General features: G+C 40.3%; 1 protein-coding gene across 1 annotated transcript in view; it reads right to left on the bottom strand.

Annotated features, from left to right (window-relative positions):
* Nucleotides 1-742: 742 nt before the first annotated feature.
* LOC311129787 (dachshund homolog 1-like) overlaps nt 743-20,734 on the bottom strand; it is a gene marked incomplete at both ends in the record, with an annotated part of 351,947 nt that continues 331,955 nt past the window's right edge. Inside the window, 3 exons of the mRNA XM_084162228.1 lie at nt 743-780; nt 8,185-8,253; nt 10,366-10,509. Of these exons, the coding sequence (XP_084018354.1) occupies nt 743-780; nt 8,185-8,253; nt 10,366-10,509 (251 nt within the window). The remainder of the gene's footprint in view (nt 781-8,184; nt 8,254-10,365; nt 10,510-20,734) is intronic.

The following is a 20,734-nucleotide window of genomic DNA, read 5'->3' as shown; positions in this document are numbered from 1 at the left end:
GCTTTTTCACCAAAATGGCAGCTATTTGAAAGAATGATGGCTCAGAAATGAAACAAAAACAAACTATAAATTCATATAAATGTCAGTATTGTCTTCCTAATAGATCTACTGCATACACAATACCACCTCTTAACTTTATATACACATACCATATTAATCAACTCGGTTTTTGATAGAGTGAGTTATCGTATCATTATCATCAGTTCTGGTATATACAACAATGGTATAAAGGAAACTTGATTGTATTTTCTTCTAATTTAGAAAACATTAAAATCAAATCTCAGTTGTCTCTTTTGATCAACATACAGATTTTTTTTTTAAACCCTCAGAGGTTCTTTCCAAGTTTATACATTTTTTTACATCTCGGAATTAAACTTGAAATACAAAACACAACCTCTGATTCTAATAATGTTCAAAGCTTTCTCGCTGGTTGAAATACAGTATAAAAAATCTTCAGTGCTGTGAATTTCTTTACGATATTACCATCTCTTGGTACATTTTTACTTTGCAAATTTTTTATTTTTATTTTTTAAACAACCAACCTCAATGCATCAAATCCTGCTTTAGCTACTATGTAATGTTGATATCTGTGAGAAAAATAGTTATAATTCTACATTCAGACAACCCTTTTCCGGTGTTTGGCCAAACACACTTCCATTGACCTGTTTCTGCTGCTAAATCCACCTGGGCTGTTGAGAATCTTCATCTGATCTTTTAAATTCTTTAGCTCATCATCTTCTTATCAGTACATCACTGTGGTTTTCAAGAACAGTCTTCCATCTGCAAGAAAGGACACAGTAGAGAGGGATTAGCCAATAGCGTACTGGCCATGCTGACTCAACCTGGAAATATTGGGTTTAGTCGACAAAAACACAACCAGTGTGGTTGCTTGCGTGCGTGATGTTTTCTCACAATAAGCTAACTGAATAATAATGTTACATTAAATGTTTGAAGAGGTGTATTCTGATTTGACAAAATCTGGAAAACATCATCAAATCTGATCTGAGATATTCCAATACACATGGAATAGGCCTACTTTTATCCAATACTCTTCCAATGCCCCTATTTGCTGGAAAATCTAAATTACTGAAGCATATCACCACTCACAGTTGTAGATTTAACAACAGCTATTTAAATTGTTTATCCAACAAAGTCAAGTCTATAATTGTTGCTTGAATGATTTGCATGATCTGTTGGATCAAACTGTGGAATCGAGCAGTAGGAGTTGAAGAGACTCTTTATGCCAGTGTTTGTCTTTCTCATGCATTGAAATAGCGAAATAAAACCAGGCCAATACAACTGTCTACATATTTAATCCTCGACAAAAGGCAAAATTGATGAGGAACTGCGTTATCCAACGCTGTCTATCTGCACAATTGCACGTCACATGTATTTAAGACATCTCACCTGACGCTTGTTTGAACATAATATTGCACTCATGATGTTAAGAGCTTTACACATGACACTTCCTGTATGGAAGGAGTGTTTATTGAAAAACTCAGAGCCATTCTTCTCTGGTGCTATCTCCAGACACCTGCAACCTAACGAGCTTTGTCCATTTTCAAAGAACACTCGTCTCTGGTACGCCGAGCGAGCATCGCTGCCTCCGACGCGGGGCTGGTAAAAGCATCTGTTAGGTGCAGCTCAGGAGCATGTTTGACATTTATTACCCCCGTATTTCCTCTGCACTGCATTACTGTGCTTTAAGCAGCCCTTTCCTCTCTCTGGCAGTGGACCTAAATATTTAAATTTAAAAGGGAAAAGCACACCGAAAGACTTAAAGCAGCGACAGCTTGAGGAGAGTGCTGTTTTGCTGCCTGGCAGTCAGATATGACACAATGTCAGGTCCGAGACATCGAGCGACATCTGGTAGGAAATGGTAAGTTTGTTAGAGGCTTTGAAGAGACTCACATTCATTAATCTTCTGTAATCTCACTATTGGACCATTTAACCTTTGGCCTCTTAAGATCCATGGCACACCGGCAATATTTTGAGCCATATATGAATCAGAGGAGCCTCTCAATTCTATAAGAAAAATGCAATAGAATATGATGAAACCTTCCACCATAAACACTTTGATGAGTACATGTTCTCGCTCACTATTTTCCTAAATCTCACAACCAATGATACAACACTTTATGATAGCAACCATCACTGCACCGTGTACCTAAATACTCAGCCTTCTGTCGTCGATGCATCAGTGTGCTGTATGTATGTGTATGAAAATCTGGGTGGAAAAAGAACAAAGGCTTGTTGTGGGGAGGTGGAGGGGAAAGACAAACACAGGGGCTAATTATCCGGCACTGCTGTGGGTCTCTGAGGCATTGCACTCTGGCTGTCTCTATTCAAGCAACACTGCAGAGTTATGTGTAAAAGTCATTACAGTGTGAATGCAAAGGGCTAAAAATAAAGTGAAGAGAGAAAGGTGGTGGTGGTTGGAGGGTTGTGGTTGGGGAGGAGAGATGAAATGCCATGTATGCCACCTTTCTTTGCCTTTCTGTCTGATCGGCTTCACTGTCACAGCTGTTTATAGGGAATTATGACAATGGTATGGGGAGGCGAAAGGGTGGCTGATTATCACTTTTGATAAGTTGTGAAGTAACGCATCATCAGGCATTGTAGTGTGCAAAACATCCCATTGCTCAGGGAAAATGAAAATTATCAGGAGAGGATTAAGAAATGTATTTTTGACACAAGGTTCTCTTGGAAATTGTAGAGACACCATTTTCAATTTGGGAAAACAAATAGGTGGAACTCCTTACATGTTTGTTCTGTTTTAATCAACTTACACTGCCTCCAGTTTACAATATTATTGCAAATGTTGAAACATACTGATATTCCTTTTTGAGTGAGACAAATTGGTGAGGTTTTGCCACATTGTTTGATGAAAGAAAGCCTAATTAAAATATGTAAAACTTTAGCCATTTGTATATTGAAATCAAGATGAAAAGTTCATTAAAGGGGATAAATATTTCATTAGATGCTAAATAAAACAAAATGATTTTTAGGCTTCTCTCAGCATAAAATTCCCTTTGAAAGATTAATTAATACATGTACATTATGCTAATTTAGCCCATGCAAATATTTTATGAAGACAATTAAGGGACTTTTTAATTTTTTTTTGCTTCACTGACATTCATTCATTTAATTTTAATTTCACATTAACTGTTTTGATGTTTAATCTCGCAACAAAGAACTATCTCTCGGCGCAGGGTCATGTAAACTTGCCGAACACATCGAAGGGCAAACAGGTTGGAACCAGAGAAGAGATACTGGGGAAGATATTCACGTGCGCATCGTCACCATGGTGTTAGAGCCAGGCGAGAGCTGCAGTCCCAGTAGCATGGCTGCCTGGTAACTGCTACAACAGCCAGAACTCCCTCTTGGAACCAATTCAAAAACACTGCAAAAGCAATTAATAAACACAGACTGTGTTAATATCACAGAATTAGAGAAGTGTGACAAAAGACAAATGTAAATAATTAGTTATCTCTAAAATTATGCTCTCGTTAATTTGTTTTCTCTCTCTCGCCCTAGCCTGAGTTGTGTGTTGAAAATACAACATACATTTCTCTTGGCTTTTATGCGTGTGATAGGCTTGGGTGTTTTTTCATGCGTTTTCTTCGCTTGTGTAATTTATCAACATAATTTTTTCCATTTGAGGGTAATTACGGTTTACTAGGCTGGTGGCAGAGGAGAGGAGAGCAGAGGAGACATGGGTGGCAGACAAATGCTTCTCTAATTGAACAAAAGCACACATTGTTCCGTGTTAACTCAACCTTCTCCTATGTCTATTCTTTAAGGCCATGATCACTGGCATTGTGAGCTGAAGAAATGACACACTTCATAGCTACATTGAGAAAGGCATCTGCTATATGGCCAAATTGTATCTGAACATTAGAGGACATATGTATGTTTATTGTCTATGACACTGTCAATCTACCATGACAATAGTTGCTACATGGCAATGACTATTTCTCTGAACACATACAAATAAAATTGTAATGCAATATAATAAGGAAGTGTGAAAAGTTAAGCCTCCATTTAACAATTAAACTATAAAGAGCTGTTTAATGTCAATCTTAATTCTTCCAATTTCAAATTAAGGCTGCTAAATATACACATGTAGTATGAAATGGGGGGCTATAAATGTTCTCTATCCAGACGTGAATATTTGTAGTGAAATTATGACATATGGCTTACCTTTTTTGGGACAGCCGCCCTTTTCACATCTCTCCACTGACTGAATGACATTTCATTAAGCAAGAATCCTCCCTCCTTATGGTACAAATTGCTCGATTTGTTCGCTTATTATTTCTTTTTTGACAAAAATATATTTTTAACCCTGTGCGACCCAAGCATAGATCCAAATGAGTATTTTTTTAAAATTACCCTTCAGAAATTCTAACAGGCCTCTGATTATGAATATTGTGAATTTGAAGTTTGTAGAAAACATTTATGGAAACGTGGCAAAAATGGAACATTGGGCTTCAATGGTAGCAAAAAATATGTGGTAAGAAAACTGTGAAATTATATTAAAATCACATCAAAATGGATCAAAAGCATGTGATGGAAAATATTGTCTAATGGTATATATTCGAAATGAAGTCATATTTTGTCTGAAATAGCCACATTTATCAACTTGACCAATCCAAGTTGGAGTATTTTGCTATCAAAAACATATATATATATACACATATACATACAGTGGGGAGAACAAGTATTTGATACACTGCCGATTTTACAGGTCTGTGAGAGCCGGAATTCTTACTGGTTGGTAGGTGATCAATTACTTATGTCATGCAATAAAATGCAAATTAATTATTTAAAAATCATACAATGTGATTTTCTGGATTTTTGTTTTAGATTCCGTCTCTCACAGTTGAAGTGTACCTATGATAAAAATTTACAGACCTCTACATGCTTTGTAAGTAGGAAAACCTGCAAAATCGGCAGTGTATCAAATACTTGTTCTCCCCACTGTATATATATATATATATATATATATATATATATATATATATATATATATATATATATATATTTACTATTCTGTAGGTTTGCTATGTATGGAAAACCTCTAACTTACTTTTAGTAATATTTGGTTGTCCTTTCTGGCTTCATTTGGAGAGATAACCTTCTATCTTACTTATTTACCATAAATGGTCGTCAATGGCAGTATTCTGACCTAATAAACTACACATTTTTTATTAAATATATACATTTTTGTTATTTTGATGTGTAGAGGGGGCATCAAAGTTACTCTTGATGTATTTGTTTCCCGTCCAAATTCTGCAATCTCTCGAACTATCAATATATGAACGTGGCCCTATGTAATAATAATAATAATAATATGCCATTTAGCAGACGCTTTTATCCAAAGCGACTTACAGTCGTGCGTGCATACATTTTTGTGTATGGGTGGTCCCGGGGATCGAACCCACTACCTTGGTGTTACAAGCGCAGTGCTCTACCGGTGCTCAAGCGCCGTGCTCTAGAAACTGAGACAAGAAACTGAAGATCTCGTACAACGCTGTGTACTACTCCCTTCACAGAACAGCGCAAACTGGCTCTAACCAGAATAGAAAGAGGAGTGGGAGGCCCCGGTGCACAACTGAGCAAGAGGACAAATACATTACAGTGTCTAGTTTGAGAAACAGACACCTCACATGTTTTCTAATGATCAATTAGCCTTTTAAAATGATAAACTTGGATTAGCAAACACAACGTGTCATTGGAACACAGGACTGATGGTTGCTGATAATGGGCCTCTGTATGCCTATGAAGATATTCCATAAAAAAATCAGCCGTTTACAGAAACAATAGCCATTTACAACATTAAAAATGTCTACGCTGTATATCTGATCAATTTGATGTTATTTTAATGGACAAAAAAATTGCTTTTCTTTCAAAAACAAGGACATTTCTAAGTGACCCCAAACTTTTGAACAGTAGTGTATGTCTAAGGAGATGCACTATGTAGTGTTTGACCTGATTTTGTAGTTTAGGACCTGTACAGGATGCAATTTAGGAAACATTGTTTTTTGCAACGTTGGGTCTCACAGGGTTAAGTAGGTTTATCATTACAGAGTTAAAGGGACACTACTTCCCAGCAAACAGGGGACGTCCTGAGGACATTCGGCAACGTTCCCATTAGGTCCTTTAAGAGTTTTGGCACGACGTTATCCCACTGACGTTCTGGGAATGATCTAAGAATGTCGCGTGATGGTACCAAGGAAACGTTCTCTGGGGGACCTTTTGTATAGTTCCCTGTAAATTACCAGGACATCACTGAAGACCAATGTCAGGACCTTTTTAGGACATTCTCAGGACTTTCATTTTACTAGTCCTTAGGACATCGCGTGATGGTCCCAAGGGAATGTTCTCTGACGGACATTTGTCTAGTTCCCGGTTTGTCCCGGGGACGTTTTTAAGGACGTTATTGGGACATTGTGTCATGGTCCCCTGAAGGTCCCCTGAACGTTCTTGGGACATTATGTCATTGTCCCTTGGAGGTTTAATGTAGTTTCTGGGTTGGTCCTGAGCACATTTCTAGGACATTCTCTGGATATTGTGTCATGGTGCCCTGGAGGTTTGTCTAGTTTCCAGTACATCCCGAGTACTTTTTTTTTTGGCGTTCTTGGGACGTTGTGTCATGGTCCCCTGAAGATGTTGTCTAGTTCCCGGTATCATAGTGATTTACTGTGTAATGTTTGTATTTTCCAGGGGGAATTGAGACCTGTGTCAGTGATAAAGGGGTGATGTTAGGAGCAGGGGGGAAGGAAGGGTGGGAGAGACACTGTTGGGGATTATTAGAGGAAGACATAATGATACTAATGAAGAAGTGAGAGGTCTCGTGTTCCCAAATTGTACCCTATTCCCTACAATCGCCAAGTTATCTTGCCTAGACAAGGTAATAGAATCCCTGATCAACTCCCAGCTAATAACCTTTTAAACGTCTCACTCTATTCTAAATATGCACCAATCTGGTTTTAGATCTGGACATAGCACAGTTTCAGCCACTAGGCTTGTTTTAAATGATGTGTTAAATTGCCTAGATCCTATGCTCCCTTATTTATAGACCTTTCCAAGGCATTTGACACCCTTGACCATTCCCTACTCATTCAAAAACTGTCTGAAATGGGCCTGGATAAGGAGTCTTGGAAATGGTTTAAGAACTATTTGACCAACAGGACACAAAATGTGTTTTCTGATGGTGTCAAGTCTAGTTTCCTCAATATTACAAAAGGTGTACCGCAGGGGTTGATTTCGGGACCTTTTCTCTTTACTATTTATATGAATAATGTTGGTCTATGTATTAAATCCTGTAATATTCATCTGTATGCAGACGATACGGTTATGTATGCCATTGCACTGACTGTTGACCAAGCTATGTTAGAGCTGCAATCTGATTTTGTTACATTACAGAAAGCCCTTGTTGATTTAAAACTTGTACTTAATATGAGCAAAACTAAATATATGTTGTTCTTTAATTCACAGAAAAATGTATCAGATGTGCTACATATTCACTCATTGGATGGTTCTCTCACGAGTGGGTTCCTACCTATAAATATCTGGGCATTTGGATTGATAAAGATCTAATGTTTAAAAAACATCCTGATTAGCTAGTTAAAAAGCTAAGATTTAAAGTGGGCTTTTTTTAAATGAACAGCAGGAAGCAGATTATATAGTCAACTTGCCAGTTCTTGACTTAATGTTTGTCCTCAGGGCAACTTGTCTCAATTGGGTGCCCCTGAATGAATAAAAGTTATTTGCCCTGGTCAAAATTAGTGCACTAGATAGAGAATACACTACATTGGAAATAAAGTGTCATTTGGGATGCAGCCCCAGACAGTGCTGCAGTCTTCAGAGGTTATCACCACCCCCTACCTCATACCCAAGACCCCACAAGGCAAACAAACAGGTGATTAATGTCCCCCCCCCACCCCGTGCTGTGACCCAGATGGCAAGCTGTACACTTCAACAGCAGGCAGAGTTACACTAAAAGAGAGAGAGAGAGAGAGAGAGAGAGAGAGAGAGAGAGAGAGAGAGAGAGAGAGAGAGAGAGATGAAGATAAACATACAGACAGAGGAACAATGATAAATAGAGAGATTAAGCTAGAGAATAACGAGAGAGTGAAACAGGGAGTAAAACAGGGAGAGAGAGAGATCAGGTTCATGTACCTTGTATTGCCCTCTCAGCATCTGTTCTTCCAGTGCTGCGGTCACTCTCCATCTCTGGGGTCAGTGAGTCTGGGACAGCAGAGGGATAGAACAGAAACTATGTTAAAGTGGAACTGACAGCGTTTTATCAACATGAAATCTTATTAAAATATGTTCATATACACTCCCAGGAATAATATGACACCTTTTTTTTTTTTTAACATTTTCTGACAAGGGAGCACTTAGATATGGTCATTTTCACATTTTTATCAATTCATAGAATGTTTGGGAATGACGTATAGTAAGGCATTTGTGAAAATTCTATAGCAATATAGAGTGGGAAAGTGGCCGTGCGTTTGGACAATTAATAGACACTGCAGTAAATAAAACCTAATAAAAACATCTGTCTTGTTCAGTACCGGAGTCTACGCAGACCGGTGCGCCATAGCCAATCAGAGCTACAGTAGGCCTATATGCAAATAAGCCATTTGCCACACAGATCTGTCATCATTCACTTTGAACTGGACTGTGTGTTTTCAGGCAGTAGAAACAGCGCGACTTCAGATCATCAGAACGCATTCGCCAAAAGCAACAAAAAATCCACCTGAATGGGTTTCTGCAATAGGTAAATACCACGGGAGTCCTCTTACATTTGAGAACTTCACAGTCCTATTGATCAAACAACCATGAAAAGACAGGCTATCTCTCCCTCAGTTGCCTATGCACATCAACAACAACAAGATCAACAACTAATGCTAGCCAGAGCGAGATGAGCTAGTGTCTATTAATTGTCCAAATGCATAGGATGCTGTATATAGCATTTTAACATATTAAAACAAAAGAGATAAATAATATTTGTCCAGCCTTTGCTGCTATGCTTGCAGATGTGCATAATATGTATTTAATAACTCCAAATAACAAAAAACGTAGCTATAGGTTGTTGTAAAATGTAAACTTAAAACATGTTTTGAATGTTTTTGCACTGCATGGATCACCGGTGCAGTTGAATGCAGCATTGCTGTATGGTGCACTCAAAATGTATTGTAGTTGAGTAGCCAGCCTAGGCTACTGCTCAAATGCAATGCTATTGAATTTGAATTCACCGATGTGTGCACATCAGGCTGTAATTTAATAAAGTAGATGACTCAAGTGTTTACTTATTTATACTCGCTTGTGTGTCCTATGCAGCCTGCAGGCCTTGTGTTTTACACATGTGCACTAGCCTATTAGCCACGTTATGACTGACTTGTGATCATTGCCCTTGCTAGTTTGATTGTATTGACATTCCCAGGCTTAGTTACAGTCGTTTGTTTTTGTTCAAAATATTGAGTCATTGAAATTGTATTGAAATTCCCAGCCTTAGTTACAGTCGTCCGTTGCTGTTCAAAATATTGAGTCATTGAAACTGAAACAGTGCATCCCGAATGGGTGGAGGCAGCAAACAATGTATCAGGCCAGCTGTGATTTACAACCTGATAGCAATATTTTTTGGACTACCATGAAATGCATTGGTGAATTATATTAATCATGCAATGAACTGCATCAATCTATTCTGCCAACAATGCCTTAATTATGCCAACAATGCCTTAATGTAAGTCATGGAATTTTGATTCAAATATAACCTATTTTTAAAACCTCTTATGAAGTTTGTTTTGAAGCATAAACTGGGAATTTGATATTTTTGACTGATTATATCATTGTCTGTTTGTTTCATATCTGCAAAGTAGTTCAAATGTTGTCCATTCCAATTTAAACATCCTTCACATGGACCAGCCACACTAAAAGCTTTCACTGAAAAACAAAATTTCCTGTAAGTGAAAAATATTTGTTTATTTGAATAAGGATGGATACAATAAGACATTGAATGATCAGTCAGATTGCTGCATCATGATTTAGCTTGGTATAACTTACAAAATGTAAAGACAATAACCCATAACACTATGAGTTGTTAGCACAACACCGTGATTGAGTGTAAATGCGATCTATTGTCTTTAGCTAGCACTCAAAACAAAGGAGAGGAGAAAAGAGGAGAGCACAGTACAGTAGAACAGAGTACAGGACAGGATAGGACAGTACAGTACAGTACAACACTCTATGATCCCCCAAGAAGCAAATGTATTTGCTGCAAACAGTGAAATACATACAGAAAGCATATAAATACATGAAAGTAGAGTGAAACCGTGAATAAAAAACACCACTAACCATTGAGTGAGCGCAGGCTCTCTGAGGGTGACGGCTGTTTGATGCACTGTTCGGCCTGCTCCCTCCTCTTGGACTCATACCCCAGAGCCTCCTGCAGTTTCCTCTTAGCCTTCTTCTCCTTCTTCAAACGCTTCTGGATTATTGCTGAGGGAAAAGAGAGAAAAGGACAAATGTATCAAATTACTTTTATTTAACCTTTTTCTAATCAAGCATATCAATTAGGAATAAATTGTTATTTACAATGACTTGGCAAGTGTGGTGAGAGACAAGATAAACATATTAGGGCTCTAGCCTTTTGGAGCCCTAAGCGAGATTTGGTTGGGGGGGCCCCCACCTCACAGCAAAACATTTTAGTGACCCCTCTCTGACGGCGGAGAGAAACATTTTTGTTTAGAAGTTAATTTCCTGCAATTCGTTACATTTTGCCATGGGCAGATATTTTTTTGTGCAAATATATAACAAATATAATGCAGATCTACTCATTTTGCCATGGGGTGGAGATACATTTTTGAAGATTTAAATGCCCACAAGAGCGGAAATTCACTTTTTTGCGGGATTTTTTTGCTGAAAGACGATGCCCATAGCTTACCCATGATGTTGCACAATGATTTCAGTCAATAAGTTATTGTTTTAGTCAAAGTATGATATGAAGTTGTAACTTCAGATATATATGACGTAATAATACTTTTCAGTCTACATTTCTTTTCGGGCTGGGTTTTATTTCAATGTTACCACCCACCACCATGGCATTGTTTATTAATCGGAAACACCTGCAAATGTCTTCCTCTTCGCGAGTCGTGACTGAGCTGAGCAATATAATAGATATTCTTTGGCTGAGCCAAACAGCTTTTCGCCGTAGCCTACACTTGGCTGCCTGAGCCATAGAGCAAATAAAAATAGGGGGTGCAAACTTATGTTTTTTACCAGCAAATTATCAGAATCAATTGGATAATTTGTCAAGTTTCACTTATTTTGATACAGAAGATAGCCCTATTTGGTAAAAGACCAAGTCCATATTATGACTCAAATAAGCAAAGAGAAACGACAGTCCATCATTACTTTAAGGCATGAAGGTCAGTCATTACGGAACATTTCAAGAACTTTGAAAGTTTCTTCAAGTACAGTCACAAAAACCATCAAGTGCTATGATGAAACTGGCTCTCATGAGGACCGCCACAGGAATGGAAGACCCAGAGTTACCTCTGCTGCAGAGGATAAGTTCATTAGAGCTACCAGCCCAAATAAACACATCTCAACATCAACTGTTCAGAGGAGACTGCGTGAATCAGGCCTTCATGGTCGAATTGCTGCAAAGAAACCACTACTAAATAATAAGAAGAGACTTGCTTGGGCTAAGAAACACGAGCAATGGAGATTAGACCGGTGGTAATTTGTCCTTTGGTCTGGAGTCCAAATTGGAGATTTTTGGTTCCAACCGCCATGTCTTTGTTGGGTGAACGGATGATCTCTGCATGTGTATTTCCCACCGTAAAGCATGGAGGAGGAGGTGTTATGGTGTGGGGTGCTTTGCTGGTGACACTGTCTGTGATTTATTTAGAATTCAAGGCACACTTAACCAGCATGGCTACCACAGCATTCTGCAGCGATACGCCATCCCATCTGGTTTGGGCTTAGTGAGACTATCATTTGTTTTTCAACAGGACAATGACCTAACACACCTCCAGGCTGTGTAATTGTCTATTTTACCAAGAAGGAGAGTGATGGAGTGCTGCATCAGATGACCTGGCCTCCACTATCCTCTGACCTCAACCAAATTGAGATGGTTTGGGATGAGTTGGACCGCAGAGTGAAGGAAAAGCAGCCAACAAGTGCTAAGCATATGTGGGAACTCCTTCAAGCTGCTGGAAAAGCATTCCAGGTGAAGCTGGTTGAGAGAATGCCAAGAGTGTACAAAGCTGTCATCAAGGCAAAGGGTGGCTATTTGAAGAATCTCAAATATAAAATATATTTTGATTTGTTTAACACTTTTTTGGTTACTACATGATATGTGTTATTTCATAGTTTTGATGTCTTCACTATTATTCTACAATGTAGAAATTTAAAAAAAATAAAGAAAAACCCTTGAATGAGTAGGTGTTCTAAAACTTTTGACTGGTAGTGTATGACCATTTTATGAATGGTAAAGTTCCGAGTGATATGATTGCATTTTGGAACCCCACTCCCTCGTCGCCTGAAGATGAATGGTTTTGACCATGCTCCACTGCTTTGATTGGTGCAGCTAGAAATCACACATGTCTATCTTATAATACATGCGAAAGAAAATTCCACGTAGTTGTTTATCTATTTTGTGCTGTTATTACATTGATATTGGTATTTCGTTTCATGTCCGATGTGCTCAGGGTGTTGTTATATATCATTTGCGGTGTCCATCTTGAGCAAAGTCAATATGGCCTATCATTTCACTTCCCCTAGCTGTGAGAACCATGGCATGAGCACTGGCTGACTTGTCATTGCTATAGCGCCTGCCCGCAGCCTACCAAATGTTGCACCGTGTCCATTACAATGTAGAAAAACGTGTCTCTAGTCCAAAATGTTCAATAGTTAGGCTATCCATATTAGCTATGGCAGATTTGCGGCCGCGAATTATGGAACATGCCAAAATTTGGAGATAACAATAGATGGCAAAGTCAAAGATACTGGTTTCCATCTGTGGCAAAGTTTTCCCTAAATGCTTATGACAAATCCAGATCCAGAACCAGCCATAGCCTAGCCAGCTGGCTAATCTTTTGAATACGGTGTAGCAACAACAGATAACATTATCTAGCTAGATAAGGTTAGCTTGCTAGCTAGCTACACTGACAGCTGTCAGTGCCCTACTTGTTGTTATTTCACCACTCCACGTGGACCCTCAACACGGGGGCCCCTCAGGGGTGCATGCTTTGTCCCTACCTGTACTCCCTGTTCACCCACGACTGCGTGGCCGCACACGACTCAAACACCATCATTAAGGTTGTTGACGACACGTTGGTGGTAGGCCTGATCACTGACGACGATGAGACAGCCTATAGGGAGGAGGTCAGTGACCTAACAATGTAGTGCCAGGACAACAACCTTTCCCTTAACATCAGCAAAACAAAGGAGCTGATCGTGGACTACAGGAAACGGAGGGCCGAGCACGCCCTCATCCACATCTACGGGGCTGTAGTGGAGCGGGTCGGTGTCCACATCACTAAGGAATGAAAATGGTCCACACACACCAACACAGTTGTCAAGAAGGCACGACAATGCCTCTTCTCCCTCAGGAGGCTGAAAATATTTGGCATGGGCCCTCAGATCATCAAAAAGTTATACAGCTGCACCATTGAGAGCATCACCGCTTGGGTATGGCAACTACTTGGCGTTACAGATGGTAGTGCATACGGCCCAGTACATCACTGGGGCCGAGCTCCCTGCCATCCAGGACCTCTATACCAGGCGGTGTCAGAGGAAGGCCCTAAAAATTGTCAAAGACTCCAGCCACCCAAGTCATAGACTGTTCTTTCTGCTACTGTACAGCAAGCAGTACTGATGCACCAAGTCTGTAACCAACAGGACGCTGAACAGCTTCTACCCCCAAGCCATAAGACTGCTAAATAGTTAACCATATAGCTACCCGGACTATCTGCATTGACCCTTTTTGCACTAACTATTATTATTCATCACAAACACTGCTGCTACTGCTTATTATCTATCCTTTTGCCTAGTCACTTTACCCCTACCTATATTTACATAACGTATCTACCTCAATTACCTCGTACCCTTGCACATCGACTCGGTACTGGTACCCTGTGTATATAGCCAAGTTGTTGTTCGTTACTCATTCTGTATTTATTCCTTGTGTTATTATCTTTAAGCATTTCACTGTTAGTCTACACCTGTTGTTTATGAAGCATGTGACAAATACAATTTGATTGAATGTGATTGATTGACTGATTGATTGATTGAAATCACCACAACATTCCCACCCTCAATTCAGAGGTGGAACCTAAACGAGATTTCCGCTACAGGACAAGAATTACATTGAAATAGGGACGGCATTGGCCTCTGGTGGGGCCTTTAAAGCAACATTTCTACAATTCTACACATTTTGCCATGACTTATGCCATGTTAATATGATATCTGAATGAGAATGACTAATAAAATAAATCGGGGCCCCCTGGAGGTCAGGGTCCCTGGGCATGTGCCCTGCGTGCCCGTTCGGCATTTGGCCATGATTACTACAAGTTTAGATAGCTGGCTGGACTAATTACTATTTAAAAAATGTACATGGCTAATTGGTAGCTAATTGAATGACTGATATAACAAGAAAACCTATTCTGATGCACAACAACATTTCGAAATTGCACCAGGTGTATTTTACTATTCTTACATACAGTAGTAAGTTGAGACCCTGACTGAGTTCATTAAAAAATGATTTAAATAAACATCGCTTATGCCAAGAGGTGGCGCTGGAATCATCAAAAACTACAGGGCAGAAACGTTGCAAACAACAGAGTAGAAACTGAGTTTTCCCTCTACAGAAAATGTAAGAAGTTTTTAAGGCAACATTTGGGCTGAAATCCTAACATGGAATGAACGCTCAAAATCATGAATTTATGTCAAAGGGAGATTGAGAAGACTTGGGCTGGCTTGTGCTGGAAATAAGACTTTGCAAACTATATTACATTTAAATTTTAGTCATTTAGCAGACTATTGAATTCAAATCAGCAGGGGGCGGAGCTAGCATGTTGGAGTGAACGGCTGTGTGTGAGAGGCTCCCGCAACTTTTTTGCGAAATAATCTAACCTAACTTACTTTATTGCACTTGTTACAACAAACTTTTCTTTCTAATACAATATTATAACTTTCTATGTGAAAATGCCTAGTAATAAGCGACCAAAGGACAATAAATCCACATCAGAGGCCTACTCCCCACCAAACAACGAGACAAACATGGCGGAAGGCACAGGTAACAACGTGACACTTACAGAACTTACCCGGGCTTTGGGAGAACTACGTGTTGCTATAGCGGAGGATCTTAAGGCTACTATTGCTGAACTGGACACTAAAATCGAGAGCACCATTCGAACGGTCGCTTCGCAGGGCCAGAGTATTGTGGACCTTGAGAAAGCTTCTGAATTCAACGCTGGTAGGATCGATGAGTTAGAGAAGCTATGCACGTCATTGCAGGATAATGTGCAGAGGCTTTCTGTGAAAGTGGTCGACCTGGAGGGCAGATCCAGGCGTCATAACCTTCGCGTTGTGGGTCTGGCAGAAGGGGTGGAGGCAGGCTCTCGCCCCACCGACTTCTTCGCCAAGCTACTGAAGGATGCAATGGGACCGGATGTTTTTGCGTCGGATCCCCTACTGGACCGTGCACATCGCGCCCTTGTCCCAGTGCCTGGACCGGGCCAGCGTCCTCGCCCAGTAATCATCTGTTGTCACAGTTTCAAGACCAAGGATCTTATCCAGCGCGAGGCTCGAATGAGGGGCAACCTGTTACATAAAGGGCACCCCTTTCGTGTCTATGAGGACTCCATCTTCGCCCAGCCTTGCTCTTCCCTGCAAGACTAAGAATTACCCCGCCTTCCGGGGAGAAGATTTGGCTCTCCTCGGTTTTGGACACAGAGAAGGTTATCCGGGAATATACACCAATCCCCAGTACAGGTTAGAGTGCCTTGTCATTGTGTGTTAGGGTCTGCTCACGGACTCGAATCCATACCATACCATAACGGGTGAAACCGTATTAAACGGTCTCAGCAAGGGCTACCGAACATGTAATACGATGAGCTGACCAATGGAGGGCGGTCAGAGCTCTCACTTAACGTTAATTTCACTTTCATTCCGACTGGGTTTAGAGCGATGCCTGTTTGGGAGGCCTTCCAGGTCGGATCATTGACACTTTCGGATGGATATACAGTGGGGAGAACAAGTATTTGATACACTGCCGATTTTGCAGGTTTTCCTACTTACAAAGCATGTAGAGGTCTGTCATTTTTATTATAGGTACACTTCAACTGTGAGAGATGGAATCTAAAACAAAAATCCAGAAAATCCCATTGTATGACTTTTAAGTAATTAATTTGCATTTTATTGCATGACATAAGTATTTGATCACCTACCAACCAGTAAGAATTCCGGCTCTCACAGACCTGTTAGTTTTTCTTTAAGAAGCCCTCCTGTTCTCCACTCATTACCTGTATTAATTGCACCTGTTTGAACTCGTTACCTGTATAAAAGACACCTGTCCACACACTCAATCAAACAGACTCCAACCTCTCCACAATGGCCAAGACCAGAGCGCTGTGTAAGGACATCAGGGTTAAAATTGTAGACCTGCACAAGGCTGGGATGGGCTACAGGACAATAGGCAAGCAGCTTGGTGAGAAGGCAACAACTGTTGGCGCAATTATTAGAAATTGGAAGAAGTTCAAGATGACGGTCAATCACCCTCGGTCTGGGGCTCCGTGCAAGATCTCACCTCGTGGGGCATCAATGATCATGAGGAAGGTGAGGGATCAGCCCAGAACTACACGGCAGGACCTGGTCAATGACCTGAAGAGAGCTGGGACCACAGTCTCAAAGAAAACCATTAGTAACACACTACGCCGTCATGGATTAAAATCCTGCAGCGCACGCAAGGTCCCCCTGCTCAAGCCAGCGCATGTCCAGGCCCGTCTGAAGTTTGCCAATGACCATCTGGATGATCCAGAGGAGGAATGGGAGAAGGTCATGTGGTCTGATGAGACAAAAATAGAGCTTTTTGGTCTAAACTCCACTCGCCGTGTTTGGAGGAAGAAGAAGGATGAGTACAACCCCAAGATCACCATCCCAACCATGAAGCATGGAGGTGGAAAAATCATTATTTGGGGATGCTTTTCTGCAAAGGGGACAGGACGACTGCACTGTATTGAGGGGAGGATGGAAGGGGCCATGTATCACGAGATCTTGGCCAACAACCTCCTTCCCTCAGTAAGAGCATTGAAGATGGGTCGTGCCTGGGTCTTCCAGCATGACAACGACCCGAAACACACAGCCAGGGCAACTAAGGAGTGGCTCCGTAAGAAGCATCTCAAGGTCCTGGAGTGGCCTAGCCAGTCTCCAGACCTGAACCCAATAGAAAATCTTTGGAGGGAGCTGAAAGTCCGTATTGCCCAGCGACAGCCCCGAAACCTGAAGGATCTGGAGAAGGTCTGTATGGAGGAGTGGGCCAAAATCCCTGCTGCAGTGTGTGCAAACCTGGTCAAGACCTACAGGAAACGTATGATCTCTGTAATTGCAAACAAAGGTTTCTGTACCAAATATTAAGTTCTGCTTTTCTGATGTATCAAATACTTATGTCATGCAATAAAATGCAAATTAATTACTTAAAAATCATACAATGTGATTTTCTGGATTTTTGATTAAGATTCCGTCTCTCACAGTTGAAGTGTACCTATGATAAAAATGACAGACCTCTACATGCTCCTGAGTGGCGCAGTGGTCTAAGGCACTGCATCGCAGTGCTAACTGTGCCACTAGAGATCCTGGTTGGAATCCAGGCTCTGTCGCAGCCGGCCGCGACCGGGAGACTCATGGGCGGCGCACAATTGGCCCAGCGTCGTCCAGGGTAGGGGAGGGAATGGCCGGCAGGGATGTAGCTCAGTTGATAGAGCATGGCGTTTGCAACGCCAGGGTTGTGGGTTTGATTCCCACGGGGGGGCAGTATAAAAAGATATGTATTCACTAACTGTAAGTCGCTCTGGATAAGAGCGTCTGCTAAATGACTAAAAATGTAAAAAATGTCAAATGTAAGTAGGAAAACCTGCAAAATCGGCAGTGTATCAAATACTTGTTCTCCCCACTGTACTTATATTCCCCCATTTTTGTATTGTTTCGTTATTTATTTTTCAATTCTTACATTATTCCTATTACCATACCATGTATTTATTGCTTGCAGGGGTCTGGGGGTGATGGTTGGGAAGGGGCAGACACAGACACCTGGATAGCAAGTTGATGCTTTGTCCTGTTCTGTCTTTGTCATAGCCTTGCCCGCTTTCACGATCTGATTCCCACCAGCCCTCCGTGGTGCTTGTGTCTGTGTAGGTGTGCGTACATATAATAATTATTATTTGTACTTTATTATTATTTTCTCTTAGCATTTTAGTATTATGTATGTGTATATTTTAAATTAGTATAGATTATTATTCTGGGGTATGATTGTTTGTGTATGTAGATGTGTGTGTATGGATGTATGTGTGTATGTGTGTGTATGTATCTGTATATATTTACGAATATTTATTTTATATGTATATTTTTTTGGGGGGTTGTGTGTATGTATGTGTGTGTGTATACGTGTGTATATGTGTGTGTGTGTGCATATATATATATATATATATATATATATATATATATATATATATATATATATATATATATATATATATATATATATATATATATATATATGCACGTGTATGTGTGCACATATGTATATATAAATCACTAATTTTTTTAATTATTTTTTGATTGGGGGGTACGTTCAATTTATCAAAATCCTTGTTCCCATCTCCTAACCCACAATATGTAACTGTACTGCTGTCTATGTCGGTTACTGATGGTTTATGTTTAGACCGGTATTGCTTAGCAATAGAATATTGTGATGATACATCTTGCTTATCTCAGGGATTGACCCAAGATGAACCTTAAGTGCGCAATATGTTTAAGTTGCAACTTATTCTGTTTAGGTTTATTAGATGCTAATTGAACACTTTAAGTGCGGGAGCCTCCTCAGTTCATATGTTAGCAGAAGTTCTAGGATAGTGAGAGGTGAGCGTATAGTTGGGATTTTATTTTTGTTTTACCTCTTGTTCGAGGTCGCGCCATGCTTTTTTGGCATTGGCCAGACAATATGTTTGTTATTTTTATTTTCATATTTTTTTCTGTCCTATGTGTGTATGCCTGTTAAATGTGGGTTGATGGGGCGGGTAAAGGTTGGGGAAAGTAGGGGAACAGGGTGGAGAGTAAAGGTGCTTGCGGGGGGGAGGGGTGGGTTGGATACTGCTCGGGTGTAGGTGCTACATATGCTGATCGTGATGGTTTGGTGCGCTTTCTTACCTTTTTAGTGAGTTACATGTTATGCAGGCCACCATAGGAACTACAAATGAGAGGAGGGCGGGACTTACATTCACTTCCTGGAATGTCAAGGGTTTAAACGAACCAATTAAGAGAGGCAGGGTCCTAGCCCACTTGAAAGCACTTTCGTCTGATATTATATTTTTGCAAGAAACCCATCTGAAAAACAAATCTCATAACAGACTTAAATGTAAGTGGGTGGGGCAAGTGTATCACCCTAACTTCTCTGCCAAAACGAGAGGCACAGCGATTCTGGTATGGAAAGGAATTCCCTTTCTACATAAAACCACTATTGTGGATAAAGAGGGTCGTTATGTCGGGGGTCATTCTACTTCTGTAACTCTACTAAATATCTATGGGCCAAACATTGATAACCCCTCTTTTTTCAAAAGAGTCGTTGCCCTGATTCCAGATATCGCCCATACTAATCTGGTCATTGGAGGGGACCTTAACTGTGTACTAGACCAATATTTGGATAGATCCTCTACCCGGCGAACCCCTACCTCCTATTCAAGTGAATTCTTGAATACCTACATAAAAAATTCGAACTTATTTGATATATGGAGAATCTCTAATCCTACGGGTAGGGAATACTCCTTTTACTCTCATGTTCACAATGTATATACTCGAATTGACTACTTTTTGGTTGATGCTAAACTACTCCCCTATACCTGTAATGTGAGACATCATGATATTATAATCTCTGACCACAGTCCACTCACCTTCTCCCTGAGATTGGGTGACATCGTACCAAACGAGAGGGTCTGGAGGTTGAATCCTCAGCTCCTCACAGAACCAACATTCTGTGAACATCTTAAAGACCAAATTACATTTTTCTTTGATACCAACGACAACACAGAGACTTCCCCAGCATTATTGTGGGAAACGCTGAAGGCTTATTTGAGAGGCTGTATCATCTCCTTTCAGAATGCCAGGAGTAGGCAAAACAGAAAAAAATTGGTAGAACTGGAGGGACAAATTCACTTACTGGATAGGGAGAATGCTAGACATCCATCTATGGAGAAACATAGACAAATTATGTCTTTAAAATTTAAATACAATCAGATCCCCTCGGCTAAAATTGCTAAATCTTTTCTCTATGCCAAGCAAAAATATTTTGAGTTTGGTGAAAAACCACACAAATTACTCGCCAGACAACTTCGAAAAAATGTGAGTGACCGAATGATTCACAAAGTTAAATCTGCATCTGGGGAAATACTCTCCTCCTCCAAAGACATCAATGACAGATTCCGTCAGTTTTATGAGACTCTATATA

This window comes from Coregonus lavaretus (assembly GCF_964263955.1).
Source record: "Coregonus lavaretus genome assembly, chromosome: 5".
Lineage (NCBI taxonomy): Eukaryota > Metazoa > Chordata > Actinopteri > Salmoniformes > Salmonidae > Coregonus > Coregonus lavaretus.
This window is presented reverse-complemented; position numbering and strand designations above follow the sequence as displayed.